The following is a 23545-nucleotide window of genomic DNA, read 5'->3' as shown; positions in this document are numbered from 1 at the left end:
GAATTGGGTGCCATATTTCAGTAAATATTTATAAACCATAATGAATATACATACTTTTATCTGTGTATGTGTTAACACTTAACAAAAGTAATGATTCTTTATTAAATAATCAATAATTAAATTTTTCTTTCTTCATTATGATTTCCAGCAATCTTGTAGGTCATGCCTTTTTGAATTTCTTTTGTTTATATCGATATGAACCAAAGAAAAACAAATATTTTAGACCTGTCTAATGGCACTAATTTTTTGATGTTCACAGAGAATCAATTTTGAAATAGTTACAAGCTAAGTTTGCACCATGTTTATATACATCACTGAGGGAAATACAATTCAGCTGTGTTTACAGTGTATAATAAATAATGCTGTGAATGAAGAAAAGGAATTCAAATTTAAAACAAAATATAAAAGTGAAAATTAATTAAAAAAAAGGAATTCAACTTTAAAACTGGAACTAAAAAAGAGAAAATTAACACCGACATTCCAAATTCTTTGCAAAGTATTTTTACATGTATATTCAAACACATTCAAGTTCTGTAAAGTTCAAGATGAATTGGTTATTAGGACACACACACACACACAGGTCAACATAAGCTATATCCACAAAAATTCATATTTCCACTAATGCTGTTGGTAAACAAAAAATAGGTCTAAATTGTATGCAGCCTCTTCATTTGCCCTTTGTTGAGAAGACCTGTACTGGAATTTCTGTTGCTGAAACAACATCAGCTGTTTCATTTTTTGTTGAAGAAAACATGCATATTTTGTTCACTGTGCAGGGTTGAAATTTGGTCAAGTCATATCAAAGATTTATACAAATGGTACAAGCAGCTGCCTTGCTTGGTGATTAGCATTAAGAGGTCAGTGTAAGGACTGGCTGGCCTTGTGTCAGGATGTGACTTGGTGGGACATGATGCTACATGTCTGTGGCATTATGCCCGAATGCAAGGCATCACCATAAACTTCCATATTGCAGACATCATAGTGATATGACTTAAATTGTTAAAGCTATATTAAAATAAGAAAAGAAAAACACAAACACACAAACTTTGTTCACTGTAATCACAAGCAGTCCCCTTGTTCAGCATTTAAGAAAGATTTGCCATAGGTTTTTATCCACCCAAATTGATATAATTATTAGCATTTATACTGCACATTGATGTGGCAAAAAACAACAACATTGGTAACTCTCTCTCTCTTGCTGAAAGTTGTTCCCTGTTAAGCAGACATATTTGTCTTTTTCAGGTAAACTATAGAATATATTGCAAAAGCTAAGGAATAAAACCTCTTTTCTGTAATAGCGAATGTTGTACACCAGTGAAGACAAGATGGTGCCATTCCTAAATTTTTACGCTGAGAAATCAAACATATTTAATGTTGTGCCTTAATCATTGATATTTCTCCACCATGGTTTCTACTTTATGTAATTTTACTGTATAATTCAATGGAGGCTGGACTATTTAATGACCATGGGTAAGTCTGTGCCATGCTGGCAGGCAACTGGTGATTTACCATCTGCAAATTACAGATACTGTTTGCAATTTTGCATGTATTCATGAGCAATTAGAGATGGTGTTAGAATGGTTAGAGATGGTGTTAAAATAGTTATAGATGGTTAAAGAATGGTTAGAGATGGTTAGAATGGACTATTTAATACACTGTGTTCCCATAAATCATTGTTTTGTCATTGTTAGAAGCACAATTTAATTATAAGGATTGACCAGTTTATTTTTTATGGTCACTAATGTATAAACTAATAAAACACTGTGAAAGCTTAAGTATGATTTGCTTTCTTGATCCAACAGTCTGCACAGCATTTTTAGGGTTCATGCTTTCATGAACAGGAAAAACATAAAACAACCAATTCTTAAAGGTAAAAAACATAGCAAGAAAACACAAAGTAATAGCAAATAATTCATAGTATACTGAATTCCAAAAACAATGGACATGCAATGTATTGGAGAAATAGTCATCATGATTACTGATGATAATGCAATGTAAATCTGTTTCAGTAAGAAAATTCACCTTTAATTTGATTCAAATGTGTTTTAAAATGAATCTTAAACAATGTATTACAAATATTAAAGGTAGTTAACAATTTCATAAAATGTAACAATACTCTACCAATGACAACTTGAATGTAACTTTTTTCTAAGCCACTTCTGGGAAAGTAAAATGTTTGAACAAAATCTTCATCTTTGACAGAATTCTCAAGTAATATGACCCAATCTCAAACCAATTCCCAACTTCAATGGCTTGACAAAAGTTTTAACTGACAATATTTAGATATCTCCTTGCTTGGTTCCCAGTGAATAATAAAATAAGGACTGTTTATCCTTTACTCCTCATTCCTCTGTCCTTCCTTCCTGTCACATATCTAAACAATATGTGAAGATTATCACCAAGGTGGCGACATAGGCTGTGGGTTTTGAAGATATGACATCACAACAGCGGATATGGATAACCTGAAGCATATGGATGCAGATAAAGTTTAGACAACAAATTCAATGTTCTATTATAGCATATTTTTAAAAAACGTCACAAGAATTTAAACCAATATGACCTACACAAGAATTAAATGAATAACTTTCATATTTTAAATTCCTCTTCTATCACACATATAATTAAAGCCTTCAGAACACTCATATTTTCTGTGGTAATCCCTGTCAGAACAGAACACCTGTGTATTCATCATCTGTTGGCCTTATTTTAAAATATAAAATTAATCTGACACATGGGTGGAAGGCAGCATCACTCCACCACCAGAAATATCCCAAACAAACCCCCTCCCTGCAAAAAGCAAGGAGATCTACTTGTTGGTTTATGCTGCTGGGACAAGTTACAATTTACCAACTTTTGAAGGCAGGAAAAGTAACTCCTACAATCGAACAAACTATGGCTAATTCGTTTTGTTTTTAAAACCCAGGTAAAAAATAGTTTTGCTGAAACTTCAATGGAAACTGGTCATCTTTGAAGCAACTATCGTTTGGTACATTATACTAAGCAAATGAAAAAAAAAAATCAGTATCAATCAATGTTCTACAATTATCTGATGTTGCAGCTGCAATAAGAAACAGACATCTGTCTGATCCTCCAAAGTTATCCTTTAGCAGTAACTTCAATGACACATGCACCTTTCAACAAAGAAAGCCAACTACAATCTTCAATAAAACAAATAACTTTTCATTAAAGGAAATCAGCACCAAACTTAAATAAAAGCAATGAAATCTTATAGATTGTTGCATTTTCCAATGTGACTGGAACACATTTATTGTGTCATGAAAGTTTCATTTTTGCTGCAAGAAAACAAAATATGCTTATGGTCACACCAATAGCAGCATAAAACGCAAATTAAATTTTTAATATTTTGAAACCCTATATATATATGGCCATCAAGTTAATTGAAGATGGGGGGTATCTTGCAAAGATGTTTGCTTAACTTTTCAATTTGTGAAAGTTTTCATTTCCCTATAAATAGTTTCTTCCCCTGGGTAGCCTCAGTAAGATGAAACTGTCTCCAGCTGACCAAAATCTAGGCCAATTTAAGTACATGTACCTGTAGCATGTAAACAGCTATAGCCATGTGCTACTTGCGATAACTGTAGTCAATTGTTAAATGACATTTGGATAAAGATCAAAATGAAGACTATCATTTATTAAATATACACATGTTATTTGTGTTTTCTAATGGGATGTGAGTCATACATAAAGTTTATATCATGTGATCTATACTCAAATTCATGGATTTATTTTATAACATTACTTAACGGATTATGGATTGTAGTACACAAATGAAAGTTAATATAAAAGTGTTTTTCAGACTAGTCTGTCTTCACTGAATCAAAAGCACATATTTTTGCACCCGCATTTATTATCCCCAAACCCACCCCACCTGCCATATTTTAGGAAAATGCATCATTTTCTTTAGCTAACTGACATTGTTCGGCTATCACATGGTTCGGTCTATAACATGACTGGGTTCAATGGACCCCAACTACTGTGTTAAAGAGGGCTTACACTGTATTTACATCACAATAAATTCTTTTGTTCTGATTAGCTGATTACAGGGTTAATTTCAGGACACTATCATTACGAACATCCCTTTGACAGTAAATATGCCTATCGCAATCAGAAATATTGCTATGATACCATTATGCAGCATGTGAATATTAAATCTATTATTGCTTCTTCCTTGGTGCTGACCTTTAGTTCTGGTACTATACACAATGAACAAACAACGCAACAGCAGAACGGTTTCCATGGCAGAAAACAAAAACAGAATAATAACAATACCTAATTAAGAAATATTTCTGGCAGGATCTCTGTCAAATCAAATAGCAAATTACAAAAAAATAAATCTTTTGAAGAATGAAATACACTATAATGAATAAAATGATAACTTCTCAATGAAAAGCCTTTACCACGTAAGTATTATGAGGCAATAACAGTTTAATGTCTGACTTAATAATAATGTCATCTTTATGCTGTAATTCATCCTTTTTTCAACGGTCACCTAAAGGATGAGGAAATTTCAGCTGTTTCATGTATGTAAATATAGGCAGAAATATACTTTTTGTCAAACCGTAAATGGATAAGAGATGGTTGTTCAAGGGTGGTAACTGTTATGGAATGTTGGACTGTATTACTGTATTCCTAAACCTGGCTTAATGCATCAATATTATGGAAGACCACCTTTCACTTTATGACTAGACCTGGAATTCATAGATGTCGTGATACAGAGTTTAAGCTTGAGATTTTATGTCAGCCAAACACAATGAACTTAACATCTGTAACATCCCATGTGATGGGCTGAAAATGAAAACTCAGTCTTAAACTCAAGCTCCAAGTTTTATGATTTCAAGACCAGATTTGAAAGAATGCTATGTTTCAGCTTTTTGGGGGTGGGTATGGGGTGGCGCACAAATTTTTAACACAAAAGATGATTTTTTTAATGGGTAACAAGAAAGTCTTCTCCAGAAGTTTTTACTATATATATACATCATGAAATTCACCAGACTTACATGAAGCTGCTAAGTATTTGTTTTGTGTCTTCAGATGCTCTGGAGTTGGAAAAGCTGATGAAGGAACAGTACACAGCACACCAGGCACACCATTTCAGCTGCACATGAATAGATAAAACAAAATTACCGAATTAAATTATGGTAGACTGTTATAACAATCACATTAAATCAAATAAATTTTAATAAACCACCTGAATTTCCACAATATTCTTCCAAACCATTCCATGATTCCAAACTGACGTGGTTTCAGTGTAGTAAATTATTATTTTTTACAAAACAGAATTTAATTATAACCTCTGCAAACTTTTTGACACTGTCTGAAAATCAATCGATAAAATGCAAGAACCATAAACATGTCCATATGGCATGGGTACCCTCTGCCCCTCTCTGAATGAGTGGTAACAAATAAACACAAACATCAGCTGTGGCAAAATGTGTGTGTGTACATGCAAGAAAACACTGACTATGAATATGCATGAAAGATTTTAATTTTTTAATGTAACTTTAACAATATTTCAGCCATGTGTGTGTGATTTGTATTTATAATGTATCTTTAACAATTATTCACTCATATCGCTTCGATGGAAGCAGTGTGGCAGTTTATAGGGATATCTAGCACTGGGGCAATATGCTGCAGACATGTAGCATGATGTCCCACCCAGTCACATTATCCTGACACCAGGCCAACCAGTCCTAACACTAACTTCTTAATTGTAAGCGCCTAGTGAGGCAGTTGTAAGTACCATTTTTGTAAGTCTTTGGTATGCCTCAGCTGGGGTTTCAACCCACAACCTCCTGCATCTGAGGCAGATGCTCTAACCATTAGGCCACCAGAGCGGTCAACTATGAATAAAAGGAGAATAACTATAAGAAAATGACTGAAGTGTAATGACAGAAAATATTAACATCATGCCAATAATGTTTACAAAGTTTCAGTATAATTCTCCAAATGTTATAGAAATAGTTGCTATCACCTGACAACTTTTAAAAAGCAGCATATTTGCATATTTTATACCAAATAATTAATTAAAAATGCATTAAATTTATGTCTAACAATTTCATTTTAAGCAGTTAGTAAACAATCAGCCAGACTATTGCCCCTGCCATTAGTAAGTCTATATTTTATTATGGTGCTTTTGAAAATATATATATATACTGTGCTATGAAAACAAGTTAAGGATGTTCTGTTCACATTTTAAATGATAGTACTGACTGTGAGAAAACCCACTCAAACAGCCATATAATTGAATATACCCATGTTTAGTCTTTAACATTAAACCGTTTACACATTGTTAAAGGCATACTTAATTTGACGATGATGAAAACTCAGCCTGGTATCATAAATTTCTGTTCTGCAGTCTTCACAAAATGCTCACATTTTTAAAAGTGAAGTAAGTTCCAGATAAGGAACTACATATATTTCACACCAAAAAGGGGAATCCCCGTCTGAGTCATACCAAAGACTTACAAAAATGGTGCTAACAGCTGCTTCGCTTGGTGCTCAGCATTAAGAGGTTAGTGTTAGGACTGGTCGGCCTGGTGTCAGAATAGTGTGACTGGGTGGGACATCATACTACATGTCTGCGGCATGATGCCCCAGTGCTAGACATCACTATAAACTGTCAGGCTGCAGACATCGAAGCGATATGAGTGAATAATTGTTAAAGATACATTATAAATACAAATCACACACACATGCAATTAGTTAATGCAAACCAGCATTACCACTGAGGTACCCTATCATAGTTGGATTATTACCACCAATCAAAGGAAATTCTCTGAAGGAGATATGACAAAATTGTCTTTTGATTGTAAAAGTTCATTAAAAGGTTTTGTGTGTATTTTTAGACTTACTGAGATATTTCTACATGCACTATTCAGTGAGTCTAATAGGACAATAAGCCTGACTGAGACTTTCTGCATGCACTATACAGTGAGTCTAATAGGACAATAAGCCTGACTGAGACTTTCTACATGCACTATACAGTGAGTCTAATAGGACAATAAGCCTGACTGAGACTTTCTGCATGCACTATTCATTATGTCTAATAGGACAATAAGCCTGACTGAGACTTTCTACATGCACTATACAGTGAGTCTAATAGGACAATAAGCCTGACTGAGACTTTCTACATGCACTATACAGTGAGTCTAATAGGACAATAAGCCTGACTGAGACTTTCTACATGCACTATACAGTGAGTCTAATAGGACAATAAGCCTGACTGAGACTTTCTACATGCACTATACAGTGAGTCTAATAGGACAATAAGCCTGACTGAGACTTTCTGTATGCACTATTCAGTATGTCTAATAGGACATTCAGCCTGACTGAGACTTTTCTACATGCACTATTCAGTAAATCTAATAGGACACTCAGTCTGACGAAGACTTTTCTATATGCACTATTCAGTAAGTCTAAGGGGTTGTCCATAAAGGACGTCCACAGAGAATACCTGTTTTCCTATACCCATTCTCCCCTTGTTGTCCGCATGTGGCTTACCGCCCCAGCTGCAGATGTCCCCATCTAGCATTATACACTGCTCCATGGTCTGGCAATGTAATAGCTGGTGCTCTCAAAATACAACACTCACTGATCTCATCTCAACATGAAGCTCAAAACAAAGAAAAAGTAAACAGAAAGTTCTTTCTATAAAAATGTCTTTATTCAGGACATAGAACTAAAGTTGGAATCTCACATAAAACTAAATTCAATAGACCGCCCATGTCTTATTCCACTTCAACAAATGCTGACTGTAGCCAGTCAAATAAGTTGCAAACAACGGGCAGACCATCAACACTGCTTGCAGTTGCGGAAGTTGATGATACAGTTGACAGAACAGCACTAACAGTTTCAGGCTCCCCAGCGCCCACGTCTGCCACTTCAGCTTGTGTGCTCACTGCTGCATGCCTGTGAATATCGGCATGATTGCGCTTCGCAGCCTGAGATGGAAAGTACAGGCCACCATGATTACAAAGGCGCTACTCAACATCATCAGCAGTCACTGATGGACCGTAGAAATCAAATAGCATCCTCAGGAAGCTATGTGAAGGCTGCAGATGTAAAAGAGCCAGTTGTTGATAAAGCAATCCAAACATTTTACTGTTGCCGCCAACTGGTGCATATGTTGTTGTTGTTGTTGTGGGGTTTAACGCCATTTTTCAGCACGATAGGCTATACATGGCGGCCAGTATTAATGGTGGAGGAAGAACCCGGAAAACCCCGGAAAGAACCACCGACCCACGAGAAGCTACTGGCAGGCTTTCTCACATGCCCACATTGGCTGAATCTTAGACTCGAACCGCCGCAGACAGAGGTGAGATGGCAGTGATCCGTAACGAAGAGCGCTTTAGACCACTCGGCCACTCGGGGCCCCTTGGTGCATATGTAATCCCTTTATCTGTGCTGTAGTGTTGAACAGGTGGAGGTAAAAATCATCCAGGACATATATCAATGTAATTAGTGTGATGCTGACCACAGCATGATTCACTGATGCACTTCACAATCTGCAAGCAATACTACGACTGTTGAATGTGCTGACTTGACCACTCATCTGACGGTGGACTGATGTCCAGTTTTCCTGCTTCACATGATACAAAAGATGCTACCACATCAAATCCATCAAGCTCCAGATTTCTGCCAGAATTTCACCAGCCTTCAGGAAATTGTCCCTTTCCATCTCTACATCACATGTCCTGCCATTGCTGTCTAAATGAGATTTATAATGAATGTAAGGGAGGATCAATCCTGATAGGTCGTGTGACAGAGGAGTCATGCATTGTTTGATGGTGTTGTAGGCAGAGTGGTCTGGCGCATGGCACACAACGAAAATCGCATCAAAGTTGTTGTAATGGAAGGCTCCATAGGATGTGGCTAGTGTTTTCAGAAATTGAGGGTTCTCATCCGGACCGAAATCTGCTGTTATGACTACAATCGGTTTCATTGATCCATTAATACACATAATAGGCTGAAAAGCAGGAAGTTGTTTGAGTTCTTCAAAATCAGCAGCATGTGTCATTGCTGTGCTACTGTCATGCTTCCCACTGCGAATGAAGAAAGCAGTAGGCTCTGAATATGATACAGCCCTTGGTTTTATAACACATGCAGCATAGACTGATGGGATCAGCTTGTGGCGTTCAGCAATAACCCAACTGTGATCTGGCAGCTGCACACGATACTCCATTTGCATCAGAATGGGTGCCTCCTTATTTGCTGCCGGTATTCCTAGTGGGACACATGCCTTGTCATCTTGGCTGACGAAAAATCACAGTGTTCTCCCCATAGCGACAGCCAGATCTTTCAAGTAGCAGATTGTAGCTGCTGCAAAATGAGCATCCACATGATTGCGCCTTTCACTGTTTGCTGCCTAAAGCAGCTAGACAGGCACTGTGGTCATGTGACGCTAACCTTCAGTCGTCGCCAAATTGTGTGGAAGTAGACATATATATGTTGCTACTAAGCTTCTCAGATTGTCACCGTGGATCAGCAGCTGCTCCATATGATACAATGTCCACGATTGTCTTTAGCAACTGTGGTTGGTCATCATCTAAGCGGATTTGGACATAGAAGTTTCTGAGACTGAATCGTCCGAAGATGATGATGCTGACAGTGATGATGATGGAGTTCTTGCGGATAAACATTGCACATAATTTTGTAAATACTATATAAATAAGTTGTGAAAGACTTTGACAAATAGGGAAAAAATTACATCATTGTGTCGACAAATTCATTTGAAATAAACGGTGAAAATTTTGTGGATTTTGTTTGGATATAAGAAAAGAAATCAAGGTAAGAGTGAATGCATGTGCATGATGTTTTCAAACAGGTAAAAACTCTGGGGCACAAGCAGCAGAGATACTGAAAACAGTGCTGGGGCCGAATGAGTTAAATACTCTATTAAACAATATGTTGCCTATGTCACTGATTAACACACGTGTGTGGAAGGCAGCTGGAGTCGATGCTTTCAGATGTACTGTGCATAGCAGCAGTGTAGTGGTGTCTACTGCAGCCAGCCACCTGCTACAAGGGAGGCTGGCACTAACTTTGCAGTCACATGGTCAGCCAGGCACTGTATTATCTGAACTGCAAGCGTTATACAGGCCGTGGTGCATCTTACTTGGCTATTTGTATACTCGCTAAGGTCCACAGGGCTGATAAGTGGGCCATATAATCAACCTCAGGCAATGGGAGCCAGACCTATGTATTAATGCCAACCCATTCATATATATTCTGTGGCACAAATCGTACAAATTGAAAATAACAAATAATTTATACTTAGGGATCACCCATAAAGGATGTCCACAAAGCATACTGGAATACACACAGTAGGCCTGAAGCAGCTGTTCAACACATAATATCATAACAAAAAATACTAGCTTATGGACGTCTGCAAGGTCCTTTACACCCCATTACCCTTGTCCGCATTTGAACAAACCCCCCTCACCCCATCTTTGTGGACATTATTAATGGATGGTCCCTAATAGCACACTCAGCCTGACTGAGACTTTTCTAGAGGCACTATCCAGTAAAACTAACAGGGCACTCAGCCTGACAGACTCTTCTATATGTATTATTCAGTAAATCCAATATGACACTCATCCTGTCAGACTTTTTTATATGCACTATTCAGCATATCTAATAGGACACTCAATCTGACTGAGACTTTTCTAAATGTACTTTTCAGTAAATCTGATAGGACACTCTGCCTGACAGATAATTTTCTACATGCACTATTCAGTGAGTCTCTTACTATAAGATGCAATTTTAGGAGGCTAAAAATTGTTGTGGCACCAGAGATGCCATTAGCAGTTTCATATTAGGTGTAAACTGATGCCTAATCCAGAGTACCATTCAGGTATTGAAGTGTCGGCTTTGATGGCTAATACAGAACTTTATTTCCACTATAGGTGGTAAAGCACACATGACTGCCAACAAAGTAGACTCACATACGGTATGTTGGTGCATAATAAACTGTTTTTCTGGTTCAATTAAAATCATCCAATTTTAAAAATAGGACAGATCCTTATCTGCATGGGCACCATGTACTAAAGTGTATGCCATGCAGAAAAGTCACATGAGTTGACTATACCCAGGAAATATGGTATTAAAGTGCAGCTTTCTCCAAAGCTCATGAAGAATCATACAGCAATCAATGGGTTACACATTGCAGTAGGATAGCTAAAAATATTACAATCATATGATATTTATTTGATACTTGCCATGAGAGACATCAGCAATTACATATAGGAAATGCATATAAATCCAAATGTCAATTGAAAAATTCTTGATTAAAACTTGGGATTGTCCTTGGAAATCTGGAGTTATGTATTATACTCTGCATTGATGCATTAATAGGAAACTATGACCAGTCATCTTTCCATTGTTATTTCTGACTTGTGCCTGAAATTAAACAATATCATCAGAGAATTTCTACATGGATCAAAACTCTATGCATGAAAGACTGCTTCCTTCTAGCTTTCCGGCCTTTTTAATGAAATAAATTCTTTTCAAAGTGCTTCATAAATAGTTGGTAGAAGTTATTTTGCAGTCAAAAATTTCCAAATGATGTTTTCAACAAAATACCTTCATCATTAGTCCACACATGCTGAAGATCATCCCCAAGAGGTTCATGTAGTCTGGTGTGGGGTCTTCCTGAGGGCCATTGTTTGCTGTTGCCTTGTAACTGCCAAGAAAATTACAATTTTGAATGCATGCACATGCAAATTGATAAAATAAAAAAGTATATACTTTGATGAATATTATAAAGGGTTTCATTTTACCAGAGACAGTAGGAAACATTATCTCTGAGTTTCATAAATAATATATCATTTATGTGTACTTAGAAATATTACCAGATTCAAGGTTTTTCCCATCACTTTACCAGAGACAATAGGTAACATTATTTCTAATTTTACATAAATAAATATATAATTTATGTGTAATAAGACATATTACCAATATCATGTTTTTTCCCTCACGTTTCATGGCTGCAAAATTATGGCTCTGAAATTATGCTGACAACCTTGGAGTAACCATCTTACTGATGAGAGAAAACCAATTAAATTTTGAAGTTATGTTGCCTCGGGGTAAATACCCTACTGCTGGGTGAAAGCAATGTTGCCCTTGGGGTAGCCATCTTACTGCTGGGTGAATACCCATTAAACTATGAAGTCATGTTGCCCTTGTGGCAGCCATCTTTAAGATGGAGCTCATCCTTGACTCCCACTCCATGGAACTCAGGAAGGGTATCAAAGGTTAGACATAGAAAAGAAAATTCTGTTATAGCGACATATTCCAGTATTTTCTGATCAAATTTTGTATATGCAGTCTTAAGAGGAAAAAGCATCATATATGTGATAGAGTTGGCGTTATGACCCTTAGGGCACCATTTGTGGATGGGGAGGCGAGTACCAGGGATGGATGTTACAGAGGACACTGGGTTGGAATATGCAATAAAACTTGTGTGAGAGAAAGACATTGCAGTTGCTCTGGTCTTCTGTAAGACCATCTGCAACAAATTTTGCTTCAGAACTGGTAAGGTTAATATCTCTGAAAATGTATACTCTGTAAAATTCAACTGATATTCATAAAATAAACATTCCAACTGGCAATGGAGTGCTTGTTATGGAGCATAGATCTATATCTCTACTGAGGAGATGAGAATAAAACTTGGGCAAACTTTTGGTTTCAGAGATAGTTATATATCATCTCAATATAGAATGTCCTACAACAATTTAATATTTCAACTTTTGCTATTACAACAAGAACTTGTGAAAACCAACTTTATTGTGTCCAGGGTTGGCGCTTGCTTTAAAAAAGTTGTCACCAAAAAAATCACCAACCTCAATATTTAGTCACCAATTTTCAAAAAATATCACCATTTTCATAATGCAGTACTATCAGTTTATCTCTGCATACGCAGGACCAAGGTAATATTGTTGACATAAGCAGATGTTTACATTTACATATGGGGGGGGGGGGCTGAATATAAATTGAAATTTTGCATACAAGTGAAATTTTTAAGAGATGACCTGTTGTCAGTGACTAGGATTGGAAATTTTAATTAAATGAAGACAACTATTCTGAGATGCACTTTTACATCGACAACTTACGTTTGTGAAGTACACTCCACAATGTGTTAAATAATATACATGTATATGAAAAATCCAATTATCCAAGTATTAGATCATGTTAGAAAATTCACGTATCAGTCAATCCCGTTAGAAAACACAACACATATATACAAAAAAAGGGTAGTCCTTGTTTGATCTATATACCATTGTCAATAAACATGTTCCATGAAACAATTTACTCAGATATTTAGTTTTCAAGTAGCAGGTGGCTGTATAGTTGTTTATACATTACATGTACATGTATTTAAGCTGGCCTAGATTTTGGTCAGCCAGAGACAACTACCACGATGCAGAGGCTACCAAGGGGATGAGGCTATTCATAGGGAAATGACAACATTTAAACAAATTAAAAAGTTTAATATTCTTGTGAGATGTTCCATTTCATTTGACTCGATGGGCAGATATATATTGTTTAAAAATATTGGAACCTTAATTTGGGTTGAATGCCACCATTGGTAGCGATCGTAAGCATGAATGTTTGTTTTAACAGGAAACTTTCATGGCATAATCAATATGTTCCAATCACTATGAAAATGAAACAATGCTTTTATTTAAGCTTGTTGCCGACTTCCTTTGATCAAAGGTCTTCGGCTTGTTTTGATGAAGGTTCATGTTTTACTGAAGGAGCCACTCAATGCCTTCTTTGAAGGATCAAACAAATGCCAGTTTGTTATTGCAGCGGCAATATCAAAAAACTGAAAAACATCGATGGAGACAATGTTTGTGGTTCATTTGCTTAGAGTATATACAGAATGAACGCTGCTTCGAAGGTAATCAGTTGTTTGAAGTTTTAGCAAAACTATTTTTTCTGATATAATTTTGAAGAAAAACAAATTGCCATCATCTGGTAGATTGGTTCCTGCCATCAGAGGTGGTTGATTGTAACTAGTCAGGTAGCCTGACTATTTGGGTTATATTACAGCACAGAGTACCAAGGCTAGACATCAGCATAAGCGGGTTATGATATAACAATGCCGTGTTAATCAATTTGAACAAAGGATTTGCTTATGTAACAATAGATTCTAGTGCAATTTTATATCCAAGTTTGCAGCTTCCTGTCATGGTGCCTTTGAATTTCTCAACTCAAAACCCAAGACTGTATATATAATTTTTAACATCCAAAAATGTTGTCAAAAAAAAATTGTCAAATGGTTAATTTTGATGCCAATAAGGAAACAAAATCACAATGTGCAACATTGGCGAAGCCTGGCATGACCCCTGATTGTGTCCCTCTTGAAGGAAGATTATTTACCTTATCAGTCAGTGGTTAATTTTAGGTCCAATGTCATTCAAAAGAAGTGACAACTTAGTTTAAACTGCCTGAGCATCAACGAGTTTAAGGCCTCATCATATCACACATTGATCCCACTGTATATTACCATATATCACACATTAATCCCACTGTATATTACCATATATCACACTTTAATCCCATTGTATATTACCATACATCACACATTAATCACATTGTATATTATCATATATCATGCATTAATCCCACTGTATATTATAATATATCATGCATTAATCCTATTGTATATTATCATATATCACACATTAATCCCATTGTATATTATCATATATCACACATTAATCCCATTGTATATTAGCATATATCACACATTAATCCCATTGTATATTAGCATACATCACAAATTAATCTCACTGTATATTATTACTTTTATGCAGTCAGGAAGAGACCTTTCATTAAAAGGTACACTCCCTTTTATACAAACAATACTGGTATCATGCTTGGTACTGACACCGCGTGCAAGGAAAATAACATCGGATATGGGTGTTCATTAACAACATCATCAACAGTGCTCAAAAAAATTTTTTTAGAACAAGCCCAGGGCTGGTAACATAAATAAATTCACAAGCCCTGACTAAAATTCCACAAGCCCAGACTACAATTTCTACATACCCAAAACTTCCCCGTTTCCTAATATTGTCACATAACATTGCAATAGCTACAATTGGATATAATATCAACTGAACTGGGTTCAAACGGGTTTGAAGGTATTGCGAGTGTCATTAGTGTTCATCACTACACTCACTTGGATCTGGATGGTCCTGGTGTTCAAACTTCTTTGCTGGATTCTCTGAGTCAGTCCTGGTCAGAACCAAGCTGAAGTATGTCAATGTGTTCTTTGCAGTATGTGCTAAGAATTAATAGCCCCCCCACCTTTTTGTGGCTGCATGCTTCACAAAGTAAAACTCTGTTAACCAAGAGTTCTGAAATTTATTTTTGTTGGGCTTTGCTGACAGTTAATTGCTTTCTAAATTGGCTTAAAAAATTAATTACATTTGAACACTATTCTGACAAATGAAATGATCATGCCTTGCATTCTATATATGCAGTAAATACCGACTTCAAAAAACAGATGATGCTGTTCACATACTTGTCAAAAATATAATACATATGGCTTAAATATTCTCATTAAAGGCAATTATTTGTAATAACTTTTGTTTTAGTATACACATCTAGCACTGCAGCATATTGTCAGCCAGTTAAGTAATATGTGAAATGGTGGTTAATACCTGACCTCTTTGCCTTTAATTGCCACAATTTAAACTGCCCAAGGGATAGTTTTACATCAGCTCCAATCATGACTGTTTAAGTTATACATGCTACATGTAATGAGCATATACTGAAAGTGTTTTTTTGGGTTGTTTTTTTTTTAGAAGATTACTAAAAATTGTGTTTTCTCAAAACACGACTGTGTCAGAGGGTTTCGAAGTACACAATCATAATTTTAGTATGCCATGCCATGCTTCAATTTTGTTAAAATCAGATCTCAATTTTACTTTGGACACTACTGATCTGCTTCAGATTGCGCTATGTTATGACAAGTATGTCAACTTCTTGAAAGTACATTTACACATTTCATCAGCATGAAAAAAGTTTCCTTCAGCTAATTATACTTTTTTTCAACAAGTCTTACAGGCACCTCACTTGCAATAAAGGACAGGCCCAATCTAAAATCAGAGAGATCTGGGCATCGGCTATCAGACTTTTTCAGCACTCATTAGTAGACAATGTGTGTTTCATTTTCCATGTGATTCAAAAGTTATTAAATGCATCTCTGCATCTGACACATTACATTTCCAGATTTTAACATAAACATACTAAATGTTGGTTAGCATATAAATGCTCTATTTTTAATAGCTGACCAAATAATTTCCAAGGAATAAAAAGAACTAATGTGTAGCTGACAGAACTTGCTACCTTTGTTTTTCCCCTCTAGACTAGCTTGCACCACTATCATGAACAATTTTGACTGGTGTATTGTTCCAAAGGACTTGCCCAATCAAAAGAATGTTAATATCTGCCATTATCAGGTTATGAGGGTTAAATAATATGTTAGGTTTTAATTGTCAGAGGACTGAACTCAAACTGCTCATAAGTTAGGCTATACTGGGCCTAGTCCTACAATGTAAGACATAGCACATGTTGGCTTTGTTTTAGTGCTATGTCTTACTATCCAAATAACGGCCTTGTATAGCGTGTTCCGATGATGTTAACATCGGAATGAGTAATCAAAGTTTCAGGAACATCGCACACACTTGGCAGCCTATATCGACACTTCCACTAATTTATGTGTAATTAATATACTTACTGTGCCGTCTTTATCCTGGTGGAATGAAAATATGATGCAGGCAAACGGACGCATTTTCACGTTTCGTTGACATACATCTGAATTTGTTGCAATGCAACAGTAGTCGAGGTATGCCGAAGTAAGTTCAAGTAGGTTCATGTTGGGGATGTTTCTTGAACAAAACGTACCACTGCTTATAGTTCCAATAGGCATAATATATTTTTATTCGTTTCGTTAAAGAATAATATTTCAACTTAACCCGATTTCGGCATATCCGGCTTTCATCGCTTTCCAGTCAAATGAAATGTAGGCCAACAAAACTTGAAAACAGGTCAATTTCGTTTGTGAGAATTGAATTTATTAGAGAAAAGACATCAGATTAAGTAAAGTCTGACTAAAACATTATGACTTTACTTTGTAGAAAAGCGTCATTATTTTAGTTGTCAGTTGTGTGAAATATTCCTGAAAATTTGACTTTCGTAACCATGTTAGTCGACATAAAAACACGCTACACAGCGCCGTTAGTTAGGCTGTAGGACCCTGACGCCCACAATATAAATATCAGCGTCAAGGTCTTGCATGTGGGACTATATCAGGCCAAGTAACGCCAGTATATAATACATATTACAGTTTTCTGCTTCTCCTTTTCAGCGTCTTCTATTAACTACTTGTATATTACTGAGTTATATCAGGTTGAAAAAAAAATTACCTTCTAGAGAATTGTAATAATTGCTACCGTTTTCAAAGTTATAACATACAGAATTCAATGTTATCGAAAATAGGTCGTAACAAAATTGAGACGAAATTAGATGACACTGTTACAACACGTGGTTCATGCACTTGTTGAAGAAGGTTATATTTATACAGTAAAGTGTATTCCTTATGGAAATGAGGGTATTCACCGTGTTATTTTGTTCGGACGCCGAGGATCACTAGCGTTATTACCAGTCGACATGATTTACTCTATTGCGTGCCACTAGATTTTTGGTGCCGTGGACATTCAGAACTTCTCGGCTCTTTCATCTCACTCTGCTTCTTAATTGAAGAGCAAGCACCGCAAACTTTACAAGTTCCGGTGTTTTTTCGAAATCGAGGACCACTCTGCGCCATAGTTGCTAAGTAACTCTGCTATCTGGCGATTTACTAACCAATTTTATACATTAATCCTACGCCAATCAATTCTGAGGTCACGTCTGTATGTTAAGAGCAACAAATTAGGTTCCAACACGTGGCCCCATTACTATATTAATTTTCATTACTTTACTGAAGTCAGTCTTGTACATCTCTTGGAAGTGATTTTAAACTAAGCAAAATTCTTTCAAATAAAAGTGTGTTAATATGTTGTTGTTTTTTTGTGTGCAAAGCATAGAATCACTGATGCTTATTGGAGCACTTCCACTGTAAAACTCTTAGGTAGTGTTTTCAAATTATTGTTTTAATTACAATTTAACATTTTATAATAAACCGATTTTAATTTCATTAGCCATACTGCTATGTTGTACACAATCATAATGTGTGATTCACCTTTGTCCATAATTAAGGGGATGAATATGGTCCCACCTGACAAATGTCATTTTGACACAACATATTTACTTGGATTTGAGTTCAAGTTTTTCCTTTTGAAAATATATGATAGACCTGATATCTGACAGGCTGGCTACTAAATTTTAAGCAGAAAACCTCACCTTTGTTACAACTTAGAATGTTCTAGAATTTCGACCCTCATTCTGGTCATTATATTCCACCTTAGAATTTTAAATTAACGTTGATTACATCACAATTATTCATTCTATCTTGACACCACTAGTGGAATCAGTCTTTTTTAGTTGTGTTTAGTAATTATTTAAGAGCATTTATTTATTTAAATTATTCAACGGAATTACAAAGTGCTCATTGACTTTAGGAATAAATAACTATTTTGGAATAAGTGTCAATTAATTGAAGGGTATTTTGGAATAACAATGTGATACGTCAAGATTGTTAGCATTGCAACACATTTAAGATTGGAATTCATTCAGAACACTCTATACTTTTGAACTTGTGGTAGAACTCGTAAAACTATGATTTAAGTTCCTTTTAAATTTTTACTTTGCATTCTATGAAAATAAATTATTTGTTGAATGTAACAAAACTTGTTGATTTTCCCTCTTTCATGTTACTTGGTTTAAGATCATAGGGTCACAACAGAAGATTGGGGTAACTCGTCCGAGACACGAATTTCTGTAAAATATTTCAGAACAATTAAAATTACTTTTGAAATTTTAATTCCCATGGTTTCAGAATTTTCTTATTCCCTGGTATTTTAATTTTAAATGTTTGAGGAATCTTTAGTAAAACCAACAAGCTTTCACAATGTCATTTAAAATAGAAAACTTTATATTTAATCTTACCTTGGAAGGGTTAGAGTCCTTGATAAAGGACAATTGCTCGCGTTAGCAAGACCTTATGATCTTTCTGAGGCGATGAATCTTATCAAAGCAAGTGATAAAGAAATATTTTGGTTCAATATTTGGTGAAAAACAATTTTTGGATTAAAGTGCTTTGTGCTTGATTAGTAAGTCTGTATCCATTTCCGACATTAGATTTAAAGAATTACATTAAAAAAACAACAAACAACAGATCCAATCGGAGTTACACAAATTTCAGCTTTAGAAGGAACTGATGCAAATACAGAGGGAACAAGAGAGAGAGAGAGAGAGAGAGAGAGAGAGAGAGAGGGAGAGAGAGAGTGGGGGGGGCATCTGAAAATGAAAAATAAAGAAGATACAGGAATACAAATGCAGAGAGAAAGACATTTTTGAAGAAACGTAATGTTCTCAGATGTAAAGAATTAGAACTGGCAAGCGGAAAGTACTCTTCTCTTGTTCATACAAGTTAGGGTTTTAATGTTAGCAGCGATATTAGGTCAGTACCACCTTTTAAAGAAAAAGAGGTTGATCGATATTTTCCTCGTTTTGAGAAAATTGCTGAAAATTAGAAATGGCCACTGAGCAGTGGGCTTCATTATTATAATGTGTACGTGTTGGCTAAAGCTCCTGAAATCACTGTCGGTACAATAAAGTGATGACTAAAGTGTGGCAAAGGAATATATCTTGAAAAGGGTTATGAGTTGGTACCTGAGGCATATCGACAAAGGAACTGTAGAAAAGAAACTGGACAGACTCATGTAAAATTTGCAAGGGAAAAAAGACCAACTGTTTGATTGGTAGTGCACATCCAAGAAGGTTCTTCAGGATTATGATCACATCAGACAGCTGATATTAATTGAAAAGTGACGTCAAGAGCTATTTTGACCAGCAAAAGGTGGATTTTTTTAAATTAAAAAATGCTGCTAGTACAGCTGATGATTATTCGTTGACTCACAATAAGTTTTAATCTCAGGCGTTTCTTCCCAAATAAAACAAATCATGTCAGTCTAATACGAATACTTCGAAATCTCAATCTGGCAAAGCTTATAAGAAAATCAAACGTCTGATAAGACTGATCAGAAATCCTTATCGTTTCCTATGTGCTCCTATTCTAAGAAATAGGGCACGTTATTTAAAAAACAAGCAACATAATAAAAACAGAGCTGCTCAAATTGCCCTAATTTCTAAAGTAACACATTTGTTGGGTTAAACAAACCCCAGTCTGATGTCTGATGGAGAATTACGAACCATTCATGTCAAACTTTTATATCATTTATTGGTGATTCTGCCAAGTATAATCCATTTAAAATATTAAGGAACACATGAATTTCTCAGATTATTTTATTATCAGGTACTTACTTTTCTCTGATAAGTATTCTTCTATAGAAATTGTTCTTATTCAAGGAGTTGACTGCGTCGTTGTTAATGTACCTCTCTGTTGTATGACTTTCTCATTAGACTTAGTCGCAAACTTAGTCGCAAACTTCTATACCCATTGAGGGTATTCATTTATTACCAGGCAATGATCTAGCTGGAGATAAGTTTGTGGTTTATCCACTTGTAAGTGACAAACCTTGCTTGTATCAAAGAGTCGATCCTATTGAAAACAAGATCCCCGATTTATATGTGTTTGTGCAATTACTAGAGCTATGGCGAAAACAACTATTGAAAATGATGTTACTAAGGAAATAATTCATGTAGCTGACACATTTATTGACTGGTATTTTTATGAGGTCACTTTTGCTCGTGGTGTGGATCAGTCAAGAGGTATCGAACAAACAGATCCTCTTTTTATTATTCGTTTTCTTTATTCTAATCAGTGTGATTAAAGACAATCACTTGTTCAACAGCAACATGATCTTGAGATCTCTTGTCTGTTGCAGGGAGCTATTAGCGAAACTGAGGCCACAACATTACATGTTTGTTATTTTATGAAAATGGAGTCTTTATGAGAAAGAGGAGACCAGCTGGGTATCCACTGGTGACAAGTGGTCAGTATTCATCTATCCAATTGTTGTTCCGAAGTCATATCGACCGGAAATTCTTAGTTTGGCCCATGATACTCCTTTGTCTAGTAATTTTGGAGTTAATACGACAATCCACAAGATCTTTAATCATTCATAGAGGTTGAAAATTAAAAATAATGTTTTAAAAAACGGTAAATCCTGTCATACTTGTCAAATAGTAGGAACAATTGGAAGATATATAATGCTCGTCTGCAACCTGTTTCTAAATTTGACGAACTATTTAGCAGACTAATGGTAGACTGTGTCAGTCCCTTACCTAAGACCAAGTCAGGAGACGAAGACTTGCTCATAATGTACACATCCACAAGATTTCTAAAGGCAGTTCCCTTGAGGAATATTAAAACGTAAACCACAGTAAAACCTTTGATAAAGTGTTTATACTTTTTAATCTTTCCAAATATGTCCAGTCTGATCAAGGGTAAAATTTTATGTCTGGAATTTTTTAACAACTTATGGACGAATTAATTATGCGACAGTTTAAATATCTGCCTATCACCCTGAAAATCATGGGGCTGTAAAAAGACTTCATCAAACTTACAACAGGTGTAACCGTTTTTGTGCACAAAGCTGTGGTATTGAAAGATTTTGTAAAAAGAGTATTTGATACATTTAATGACTATGTAGTTCTGCTACTTCAGTCATCAACTCTGCATACTGATAAAGATATAATCATGGTATTCATGTACATTTCCCCTGAATATTCTCCAATATATAACAATATTAATGAAGATTGAATTGAATAATTAAGCGTAAAGTCATTTACGATCAAAAGCAAATATAACATTTGTTATCTTCTCTAATCGGGAGATTTTAATGCTAGAATTAGGAATTTTTAAGATTTTATCCCTGAGAATACACTTGATTTTGTGCATGGATGCAATGTTGATTATGATACAGTTAATTTTTCAATGCAGAGGCATTCAAAAGACGATAAAGTGTATAACAATTTTTGCTTATAGTTAATAGATTTATGCAGAAAGTTTGATATTCATATTATGAATAGAAGGCTCTTTGGTGATCAAAATGGTCAGTTCACATGCATAACTCAGCGTAGTTGACTATGCGATATGTGCCTCTGAACTATGTTGGTGTATCACCAGCTTTGGGATAGGGACTCAAGATGAATCAACACATTTTCCAATATATTGTTCAATTAGACAAACTCAGTTTGTGAGAAATGAAATAACATTTCCCAGACTGTGGATGTTAATGATCATCAAACATATTGTGATGTAGAGAACATTAATATTGATACTTGTACCCTTACAAAAGGAATATTTTCGTCTTAATGAAGACAATATACAGTCATTTGTAACAATGTTTAGCACAGCCTTTGAGTACATAAATAATGATCTATTCAGATATCTTGAAGCTGATATTGACTTCTCTCTCGGAATATTAGCCTAGTTGTATAAGATTATAGGTTCAATTTTGTAGACCAGCGGTACGGCGCCTACTATGATAACGCAGCAACCACTTTGGTGGGAAAAAGAATGTAATAAGGCGAAATATAATAAAAACTACTAGTTAAGACGCTTCAGATTATCAAATACTGAAGCTGACCTTAAGTTGTATAGAGAGTAAAAAACACTTTTAAATCAATAATCGCACTCAAGAAAAGATACACTAGAGAATTCCAGATGAACAAATTTACTCAAGCGAGGAAAAACCCTCGACAATTTGGGCATATTTTGAAAGAGGAAACGCATTATTCTCAACAAGAAGTAGAATACATCTCTCCCAAAACTGGTATGAAAATTTATAATCTTTATTGAAGAAGCCTGTGTGTAAGTTAGATGACTCTGACAATACTGTTAGTGAAGAACTACGTCACTTACAGGTTGATGACTTAAATACTCCAATTGCAAATGATAAAATTATGAGAAGTTTACTTAAAATCAAAAAGAACAACAGTGGACCTCATATGTTACCTACTCGTTTTTATCAGTGCACGAAGGAAACGATCTTACTATTCCATAACGCTCTATTCAACAAAATCGTTGACTCCGGTTATTTTCCTAAACAGTCGCGGAAAAGTATTATCTGTTTTATATATAAATGCGGTGACAAGAAGGATCCGAACAATTACATAGGTATTTCTCTTATTGATACTCTATGCGAAGTCTTTACTGATATATTGAAAACGGCGTTTTAGACGAAGCACAGGCGGACTTTACGAAAAAAATACTCCGCATGCAACAATGATTTCATTATTCAGGCTTTAGCTCAGAAATTTATATATATATATATATATATATATATATATATATATATATATATATATATATATATATATATATATATATAAAGGTATATTTTATTGCCTTTTTGTAGATTTAAAAAAAAAGCTTTTGATAAAG

At 35.4% G+C, this 23545-nt stretch overlaps 1 protein-coding gene across 1 annotated transcript; it reads right to left on the bottom strand.

The window, feature by feature from the left end:
- Positions 1-1042: 1042 nt before the first annotated feature.
- Positions 1043-17794, bottom strand: LOC149807462 (PAT complex subunit Asterix-like). The gene is made up of 4 exons (XM_089966871.1): positions 17653-17794; positions 11602-11701; positions 5019-5116; positions 1043-2462 (listed from the first exon to the last, which is right to left on the bottom strand). The coding sequence occupies exons 1-4, from the start codon at positions 17703-17705 to the stop codon at positions 2396-2398; spliced, it is 318 nt and encodes a 105-aa protein (XP_089822997.1). The 5' UTR covers positions 17706-17794; the 3' UTR covers positions 1043-2395.
- Between the last annotated feature and the right edge of the window lie 5751 nt (positions 17795-23545).

This window comes from Sinohyriopsis cumingii, chromosome 1 (assembly GCF_028554795.1).
Source record: "Sinohyriopsis cumingii isolate HCF-2022 chromosome 1, ASM2855479v2, whole genome shotgun sequence".
NCBI lineage: Eukaryota > Metazoa > Mollusca > Bivalvia > Unionida > Unionidae > Sinohyriopsis > Sinohyriopsis cumingii.
Note: the sequence above shows the minus strand (reverse complement) of the source record. Positions and strands in the feature narration are given on the sequence as shown.

Bases quoted from the DNA above. Each gene is read 5' to 3' on its own strand.
- LOC149807462 (XM_089966871.1), bottom strand. From the start codon at position 17,705: ATGTCGACTGGTAATAACGCTAGTGATCCTCGGCGTCCGAACAAAATA. The intron at 5,117-11,601 runs GTATTTTGTTGA...ATTCATGTGCAG, and splicing joins TGTGTGGACTAATGATGAAG to CTGAAATGGTGTGCCTGGTG. The intron at 2,463-5,018 runs GTAAGTCTGGTG...CATATGCTTCAG, and splicing joins CAAATACTTAGCAGCTTCAT to GTTATCCATATCCGCTGTTG.